The 8853-nt window shown below is 47.0% G+C and overlaps 1 protein-coding gene across 1 annotated transcript; it reads right to left on the reverse strand.

Moving 5' to 3' along the window:
- Positions 1-350: 350 nt before the first annotated feature.
- Positions 351-2086, reverse strand: LOC100839756 (WRKY transcription factor WRKY76). The gene is made up of 4 exons (XM_003578077.4): positions 1840-2086; positions 1332-1721; positions 1117-1233; positions 351-997 (listed from the first exon to the last, which is right to left on the reverse strand). The coding sequence occupies exons 1-4, from the start codon at positions 1978-1980 to the stop codon at positions 626-628; spliced, it is 1020 nt and encodes a 339-aa protein (XP_003578125.1). The 5' UTR covers positions 1981-2086; the 3' UTR covers positions 351-625.
- Between the last annotated feature and the right edge of the window lie 6767 nt (positions 2087-8853).

Raw genomic sequence — 8853 nt, forward strand, 5'->3', positions numbered from 1 at the left:
CGGATGACTTGATGTTTTATTCATTTTGGCTACGCTTTGAAACTTTGCTTTGAATGTTTGAGACTTGTATTTTGAGTGCTTCTTAATTATATGATGGTTGTGCGCAGTGCGCACCAATCGATGTGGAGGCCGGAGAGTTGTCCTCCTTTTCAGAAATAAAACAGTTCGTTTAAAAAAAATACTTTTGTTTGAAGCAAACACAGGACAAAGACCATTTCCTTCAAGAAAAGAAGGTGACCATATCTTGACAAGGAGAATTTTTTTTACTTTTGTTTGAAGCAAACACGGAAGAAAGATCATTTCCTTCGAAGAAAAGAAGGTGACCATTTGTTGACAAGGAGAAGACCATGTTACCACCACCAAATAGTCTTTCAGCACAGTCTTTATTTCGAATTTGTGATGAAACTGTGGATTTCAAAATGTGCAACATTATTCGATATAGACAACTTTATATCCTAAAACATCAAGCGATCTGCAAATTCTGCAGCTCAACTTTGGGACACCAGGCTCTAACCTTCAGTAGGAAAGTGCTGCCTTGTGTTCTGAACAACTGCTGTAACTAGAGCACAGGATGGAAGTTTCTGAAGCATCCACACACACACACAGCCTCTGTAATTTCTCAACGCTAATATTCCGGCAGCTTCTGCAGGATTGCCGCGGCGAGCGCGCCGGTGAAGTTGGGGTCGCTGGTGAGCTCGCGGGCCATCTGCTCCACCAGCTCCCTCCGGAACTCCGGAGACGCGACCTCCCGGCACACCTTCTTCAGGTCCGGCTGTTGCGCCTCCCCTGCCTCGACGACCTGAACCCCTCCCCCGTTCTTGGTGAGGTCCAGCGTGATGGTCGGGCCGGAGGAGTTGATGGAGATGGAGCACGGCACGGAGCCGCTTCGTGTCACGCAGCTCGAAGTAAGCTCCCCGGCGCGTGTGGGTTGCGGGTGGTTGTGCTCGCCTTCGTACGTCGCCTCCAGCACCGAGCTGTTCTCGGCGCTTCTCTGCACCTGAACGACACCACCAAGAAGCATAGAGTTAGCGACAGTCGACAGAACAGAGTCTTTGATGCGATGAATATGGGGTGTAGCTGCACAATGCTCGTTGAATTGAGCGGAATATGGAGTACCTTCTTCTTGATAGGGCAGGAGGGCGCGAAGGCGCACCGGAAGTAGGCTCTGGGGGACGGGTTGTCCCGTGTCACCTTCTGTCCGTACTTCCGCCATTGATACCCATCCTTCACAACCTACAGGTGCCACCAATTTCCGTATCAAATACAGTTACAATCAATTGAACATTGTTTTGATCTGTGGAGGATTTTAGCTTCGATTGGTCTGGACTTACGAGGCTGGTGTCCGACGGATCGATCCGGGTGCAGACCCTCTTGACTTTGATCCTCCGGTAAGTGCCGTCGTCTCTAAGCGGGCTGTCGACATGTTGGGCGTCGACCGTGCCGCTCTTCTTGTCGCAGTTGGCCGCCTCGCCGCGTGAGTTGGACGTCTCGACGCTATCGCTCTCCCTGCCCCTCTTCTTGCTGCTCGCGGGCGACGCGGCCGTGCTGGTGGCGGGCGGCGAGAGGGCCCTGACTCTCTTGTTGCTCGACGGCGACGCGGCCGTGCAGGCGGACGGCGAGCTCTCCCGCGCGACCCTGTTGCCGTACAGGTGGGCGATCATCTCCGTCAGCCTCCGGTTCTCGTCGCTCACCTGCGCGAGCTTCGCCTGCAGGATCTTGGCCTGTAGTTGAAATGGAGTGGCAACGGAGAGATATCAGCACATTTCCACGAACAGATATCAGCAGCTCGAGGCAGAGCATTGAGTGACAACGGAGAGTCAAAAGGTTAGGTTAGTATACCTCTTCGTTGGTCATGGAAGCTGCTCTGCCACAGGCCGGGCTAGGAACCTCAGCTAGCGTCCTCGTTCCTGTACACGACGACGGCTCCCGGGCCATGGGCAGCCCGACCATGAGGTCGAGGCAGACCGGCGCCGTGTCCATCGATATGATCAGCCAGCGAGTTTACTGTACTCTGTGCAAGTGCTATACCTGAAGAACCAGTTACAGACTCCGAATGCTGTGGTGGTAAGCTGAGGACGCCGGTAAATATAGGCGGGGGATCGGGGGGCAGCTTGAGCTGCTTTGGTCGTTGGACCGACTGATCGCTCGGGTCGGGTGGCCGCGGACGCTTCTTGTGCGTGCGTGGGAAACCAGGGACGGAAAGAAGCTGTGGCTCGTGCTGCCTCCTGGGAGCCAAATTGGAAGTGGACAGGAAGGAGGTCACGCTAGTTCCTCTCTGCTACGTCAGGGAAACGACGTCACCGGGGCCGCGTCATGGTTCACCGCAAAGCCGTCTACCCCTGGACGTCATTGGGGAAGGAAGAATCCAATTATGAATAGGATTGACCCCACGGGCAAGGTCCACGGAGGAATCGCGTGCACAGAGGCGTGGAAAATATGCGGCAACTTTTAGCTGTGATCGATCGATCGCACACGGTGTTGGCTTGGTGGATTTATCAGGTGGCCCGTGTTCAGACCGACGGAATGTCTGCCCCGTTCAAAATATCCATCGGGCAGGGTTTTCACGGGACGGAAGGCGGAACAAGATGTGATGTGAACATCCTACAATTTGGTTTGTTCAGATTCTTTCTGTCCCAAGGATCCATATGGGAAGAAAGTTACACGAAACTCCGTCTTAACACCACCCGACCCATACAATCGTGCGGTCCATTGCTGGCACGTCGCGTGAGAAACTCGATGTCCTTTTTTATTTCAAACCATGTTAGAACCAGAAAAACATTGTTGAAATGGCAGGCTGGAAGTTCCTGGTTAAAAGCCAGAAGACACTAGCGCGACAGGGTTCTAAGAAAAATATTGTTCTCTCCGAGAAGAAAGGGACGAAGAGGACTTGATGACCACACCAAACCCGAGGACACCTTACCTCATTAGCTCCACGACGAAACCGAAGCTAGCCGAACCTCACCAATCGAAAAAACTTATTATTATACCGCACAATATTGTATCCATATCATTGCCAGGGATTGAACCCTATACCTAGCGACAACGTTGCAATGGAGGTCTGAGTACGGATGGCACCTAGACACATCGGGATGTGAGTCGAGCTCCACCCGACCCACACCGCCCTCCCGATCCTCAACTGCGACCCAAACCTATGGCTGAATATAATTTTTTTACCGGACACGTGGTCTGCTCGGTTATGCAAGACTTGTGGGTCTATTCACCCATCCCGCTACAACAGAATATAAATCTCACGTTTGTTTGTGCTTGTAACAGCCGGGGGCCCTATGTCATACTCACTCCCTTTCACAAAACAACTCACATACTCCCTTCGTTCGACAAAACAAATCACGAGTAGATTTTTCTGATTTGTTCCACAATATCGCTCGATTTTTTCTTGGCTCCTGCACCCGGGCCAATAACAGTTCACATCCGCTTAGTGGTAATTCAACATGAGTAGTTAGGCACTAAAAATGAGTTTTATTTTAATCTAAGTGCACAAATTTATATGATATGTTTTGTGGAATGTAGGGAGTCTTTGGGTATGCGGTACGGGTTTTTCATTACCAAGCCCGGACCTTTGACCTTGCAAACCGTGGTACTATCCTTTTTCTTACCAAACACGAGTCCTAATCGAGTGCGAATCCGTCGTATTCGGTGTTCTAATACCCATTAGAGCATCTCCACTCAGCCACCCTAAAGCCCCCCCAAACGGGTTATGGGGGTGTAAGCGTTAAAAATCTCATCTAGCCCGCGCCCTGAAACGAACAAAAAAGCTGGCGTGGCCCATCAATTCATCTGGCGCCCCCAAGCCGTGCCCTACTCACGCACTACTAGAATCCACAGTTTTTCCTAGTGACAAATACTCTAGGTGAAAGCAAAAAAACCTTAGGTATAGGCTTTACCTAGGGACTGCTCTAGGGAAAGAACCCTAGGTATAGTATGGTGGGTAAAGAGTGCTTTACCTAGGAGCATTTCAACAGCTCTAGGGGAACATTACTTTACCTAGGGGCTAGAACTCTAGGGAAAGTTGTCACATGGGAGCACCAATATTTGAATCAGATTGCCACATCATCATCTTCCCCTAGAGTAGTTTACCAACCAGATTCTGAAATACACTCTAGGGAACCATAATGGAATTCGTATTGACCATATTTGAATTCATATTGATTATAATTCAAATATATTCAAATGGAGCAAGAATTGATAACTAATAGAAACTGCACACAACACAAATTGTTTTGGTCAATCTCAGTCTTCATTCATATAATATGTTCGTGACCAGTAGCACGTGTTGTTGCTACACCAAATTTTTTTTCGTAATTGCAGCCGTAACAAATAAGTAAATGGCTAGAGTTCGCTATGCTCATGAGCAACGGTGAGAAAGTATGTGCTCCTGTTCCCGACTCATGGAAGAAAGGTCCAAACAATCCATCTCGATCTGCAGCAGGCTTGTGGACATAAACATTTGAGCTCACATTGTGCTCCTGAAAATAAGATGACACACATTTTAGGAGTTTGGTAAATATATGTACAAAATCTGGGCAGCGTAACAGCAGTAAATATGACAATTTGGCCATAAGAGAAGATCATTGATTGTGCGTCATTCATTTGAAGCATTGCAGTTAAAAGATCAACTTACAGAACTACACCATGGCAGTCACAATAATCACAGAAAATTTCACGAAGTGTAGAAGCAGTAGCAACAAACCATAGTGGCATGTTATGGAATGACAAAACTAACTACCTCTAATATAGCAGGTATAGGTAATCTCAGCAGTAAATGATGACCCAATTAGAGACAACAAATAATGCTACCTATAATATTAGTTATCTGAATATACCTAAAAGAAGAACCAAAAATTAGCACAAGCAGTAGCCAATAGTTTCACTTCAAAACTTGGAATAAAAAAAGCTGATCAAATGATGAAGGTAGTTGATGATGAATATATCATTTAATGCCTTCTTATAATTCAGATTTGTATGAGCAGATTCAGATTCAGATTTCAAGTTTATGTATATGTTAGTATAATTACACATTTGAAGATTTCTGTTGATATAAGTCATAGATTATCGTATTTTAGACACTTGTGGTGATCATGAGCCGATGAACAATTCATATAAAAGATCATCTATGTGGTGAATTCACACTATTATCAAGATGTGGCTTTGCTAGTACAATAAATATCCAAATGTATACTACTCTAACTTACTTTCGAACGATTTAACTGCACACGAAAACCATCTACTTGTTAGATGCTACTCTTGAGGAGATATCACTTAAAGAAATTAGTTCAATTGCACGTAGGTAGGTACAATCTGACAAAAAAGATCAGGTTATGTTAAGCCAGATGGTTACATCTGTTATGTCAGATTCATGTTGATGCAATTAACAACTGTAATAAAGAATAGGCAAACAACATAGCTTAGTCGTAAATGTATAGTGTTAAAGAAAATTCTGCAACATCGAAAGATATTTTTGCAGGGTTTTTGTTAAATGGTTAATAGAGGATACTAAAAAACTCACAGGAAGTTCAAACGGTATACCATAAATAAATTGCATGCGATCCTAGGATGTACTGTATGAAAAATAGTCAGAGAATAAAGCATATAATAACAATGTTATCAAGGACAATTAGAAAAGGATCTATAATTGCATACCTACAAAATAAAGTTCTGCAGTTGAAAATAGGCATTTACATGCTCTGTATTCTTATTACATGGCCTGCCGCTTATTATAAACTATCTCTGCAAACAAACCATCCACAAGGTGTAAATATGAATCCGGTAAAAAAAAGGGGTGTAAATAAGACAACATATGGTACAAAGAGAACAACTCCAATGAATGAAAGAAACCTTTGGAGAAATTGTACAGGACTGGGAAAATGTGTATTCTTTTTTTGATGAAAGGGTAGTCTTTAAGTCCTTCTATTTTCTCCTGAACACTATCAATCCCTCATTCTTCTGCCAAAATCTAGTGAGACTTATGCATTACGACAACTGGAAAAATCTAGCGAGACTTCATGCATAAGGACAACTAGACAAATGAATGGTTTTCACGCTAAAAAGAACCATTGGCATCTCACCTTGATCCTCTTGATCTCCGTCAGCGCAGCGGAGTAGTAATTGCTCCACCGCCTTGTAACTACAGATTGCAGGCAGCGAGTTTCAGTTGGCGTTGTTGATTACCACGCTGGAATTCAAGATTCCAAAAATATAATTATATGGAGATTCCTGATTTCAGACACACATCAAGTACACTGATGCTAAGCAATTTCAAATCTAACCAACAGCCGCAGGCTTCTACTGTAAAACAGTAAAGATCAAATTCGCTTGGGGAGAATGGGGAAAAGGGAGATGGGCTCACCCCGGTTGATTGCCGCGATGGTATGGTGACGACGTGCTCACGACAGTGGCAGTGCCGATGATTGTTGGTGTTGCTCCTGCTCTTGCAGAAGGAGGTGAACTACGGGCGGGCGGCGACTGTCGGAGCATCGGACCGCGCCCCCAACCGCCTCGAAGCAGGGGAACAGCTCCACCGGTGCCTTGCACCCAAACTCCTAGAGCAGCAGGAGAAGACAAGGCCACCGCCGGCCTCCCTCGACGCCTTGTCCGTCGGATCCGGACCCGGGATGGCCGGATCTGATGGAGAGGAAGGGGGTTGGATCCCCCGTACCGCTGATCTAGGTAGGACGGCGGGCGAGCAGGCCGGGGAGTGGTACGGAGGAAGAAGAGAAGGGGAGAGAAGGAAGAGGTGTATTGGTAGGGAGAAAAACGGGGAGAAAAGGGAGCTCGGTAGGGTGGGGATCCTCGCGGGATAGAAAGCAGCGACGGTGGGCATGGCGGGGCGGCGCGGGCACGGCGGAACGGGCAACGCATGGCGGCTTGGAGACCGCGAGAGGAAAAGGGGGGCGAGATTTTTTTTACTGAGATAAGAGGATTCTTCCGTGTCACTTTCAACTAGGCCCGTGCAAAGGGAAGCATGCCTATCGAGAAATAGCAAGAAAAATCGCGCGGCATGAGCATTTTTTCAGCCACCAAAGGCGTTCTTTACCTAGGGCCGAAATTAACTCTAGGTATAGTTTACTTCAAATTTATTTTTGGATGCAAATACTCTTTCCCTAGAGTTACACTGTTTGCAACTTTACTTTACCTAGAAAATAGAAATCAGCTCTAGGTAAAGTCATCAACGCTAGGGAAAACTGTGATTTCTAGTAGTGACGACGGGCTAGGGGGGCGAATGAAGCTGAAAAGCAGCGCGGACCATCCTGATCGGCGAGACAAACCAAATGAATTGGTTGCGTCAGCACCTCGCCATACCATGCGTCGGACACCTTATGAGGCATGAGTGGAGATGCTCCTAGGCCATCCTCAGCGGGGCGACCCTTTTTTTCCGTTGGGCCAAAAGAGACCCCCAAATTCGCTTTTGGTCCGGACACAACCCACTTCCAACCCAAATTTGCTTTGGGTTTGGGTCGTGGCGGACAGTCGTTTTTTCACTGTGCTCGCCTGCACCTGCCATCTTTTCCTCGCCTGGCCCGCATGTCCATGAGTAATAAAGCGGTCCAAATGGGTGGCCTCGCTGGTATACCTGGACAAACCCCGGGCTGGACCGGCCTGAAGCCCAAAAAAGACATTTTAGCATTAAAATAAATGATTTTTATACATATTTTCTCTAAAAAATAATGGTTTTAATCATTTCAGGCTATGAACTAAAAAGAAAAACCCGGGTCCGGCCCGAAACGCTCGGGCTTCAGGCTGAGCCACGGATGACCAGGTATAGTCGGTAGGGCAGTGGCATCTGACCACTAGACGAAAAGTCTAAAAAGAAGGCAGTGAGCTGGTGTCTTTTTAACCCGTACAACGCATTTACTTCAATAGATTCTTTTTTGTTATCCGGGTTTTCTTTGCTTGTCTTGTACGGCGTGACCCGATGCACGACCGTGCAAGGAAGCGTGCAAGAGTGCCTATAATTACGTCACGAGTGGGCACGTTCGTTGGCAGCGTCATGCATGTGCCTCGTGTGTCACGGTTAACTATTTGTTAATGTAGAAAGGGAGATGCTCGTCAATTCTCTACGGGAAGTTTTTGTGAATGCTATTGACCTGGAACTTGTAAAGGAAAATGCGACGGGAACTCGCGAGCTAACTTTCGGATGAAGCAAATCACTCCGTTATGAAGTCAAGAAATGGAGTCATTATATAATTTGGTAGTACGCTCAAGTGCCATGGCCAGTTGTAATTATCATGTTGTTCTGCGTGGGAGAAATTCTAAATTAACCTTGACTATCAGGACTAGCTCATGACCCGGACGTGCAGTGGCCCGCAGTTGTTGTTTTTTACCAGACCCGCGACTTGTCCCCGCTTAATTCCATTTCGTTTACGCCTTGCGTACGTAGCCAGCATGACGTGTGCAAGCTCGCGTCATCTCTGCCCGGGTGGTGTTCCGTCGGAAGACATCCAAGTTCGGTAGTAAATGTTTTGTCTATGCTCAGATTTGTACCTTGATCCAGCATATTAACGCACTCCCATAAATCTATGATCCCATCTCTTACTCCTGGTCCTCTTCGTGTCTCTACCAAATTCGCATGGAGCATTGGAGCTACATGAGCATTACTGCCATGCCCACTCATGTGGCAAATTTTCGGGTACCTGATACTCCAATTAGTGTAAACGGAGTATTAGGAAATGTTATTTCGGACTTTTCACATAATAAAAAATTAAAATAAAACAAGCATGCCCCAACCGCTTGCCACCGGCGAAGAACGGGTCCGTGAGGGTCCTCGCGAGGTCTGTATCCAGCAGGCTTGAGACGAGTCCGTGAGCTCCGGCCACCGCTGCCGCACGTCCGCGGGGA

This window comes from Brachypodium distachyon, chromosome 4 (genome assembly GCF_000005505.3).
Source record: "Brachypodium distachyon strain Bd21 chromosome 4, Brachypodium_distachyon_v3.0, whole genome shotgun sequence".
NCBI lineage: Eukaryota > Viridiplantae > Streptophyta > Magnoliopsida > Poales > Poaceae > Brachypodium > Brachypodium distachyon.